This window comes from Poecilia reticulata, linkage group LG3, assembly GCF_000633615.1.
Source record: "Poecilia reticulata strain Guanapo linkage group LG3, Guppy_female_1.0+MT, whole genome shotgun sequence".
NCBI lineage: Eukaryota > Metazoa > Chordata > Actinopteri > Cyprinodontiformes > Poeciliidae > Poecilia > Poecilia reticulata.
The window spans coordinates 31,056,985-31,057,624 of record NC_024333.1 but is presented as its reverse complement, the minus strand read 5'-3'; the positions used below and the strand labels follow the sequence as shown (position 1 = coordinate 31,057,624).

At 44.3% G+C, this 640-nt stretch overlaps 1 protein-coding gene across 1 annotated transcript in view; it reads left to right on the top strand.

Moving 5' to 3' along the window:
- The first annotated feature begins 363 nt into the window (after positions 1 to 363).
- Positions 364 to 640, top strand: part of ddx21 (DEAD (Asp-Glu-Ala-Asp) box helicase 21) — an 8,720-nt gene continuing 8,443 nt past the window's right edge. The window contains exon 1 of the mRNA XM_008405933.1: positions 364 to 594. Coding sequence (XP_008404155.1) covers positions 364 to 594 — 231 coding nt within the window. The remainder of the gene's footprint in view (positions 595 to 640) is intronic.

The window sequence follows — 640 nt, the reverse complement described above, 5'->3', positions numbered from 1 at the left end:
ACAAATGATACAACGTAGAGGATAATAAACTCATGTCAAATGTGACAATATTCAGTCTTTAACTATTTCATAGTACTTCGTTTCACACAAACATTAACTTATGTTTACAAAAGTATGCACCTCCTCCAAGATGGCGGAATGTTAGTGACGCATTTGTACTCGTTGGTGAACGATCTGATGATGCGTTCTCATCAACTCCGAGGTTGGTACTTCCATGGTTCACACCGAAATATACTGTCTCCCAGTTGCAAGCCAGCGAACCAGTTGGATTCTCTAATTTGCTAACTGAGAGATGTAGCTGACTGGAAGTAACAAACTTCTCAGAATTTGTATTTAAACGCTTTTGCTGCATGTTCAGTAAACATGGCAGTCGCCATTAACGAACATTCCGTGAACGYTCCACTCGTCAGCTGCGATCACGTTTCTTCGCTCCGCCTCTTCCGGTCCTTTCCATCCGCGTGCYCTAGGTTAGCCTGTGTCCACGTCGAGGGTCTCCAACAGGGAAGAGAAATGCCGTCAAAAATCATYTTTGAAACTGAAGAAGAAACCACCGAGAAAGATATGGACACCGTCGCGGAAGCTGAAACCTTCAAGGTGAGTTTGACGATCCACGTCGAGTTAAAGGGCTGAAGTTTCTGCC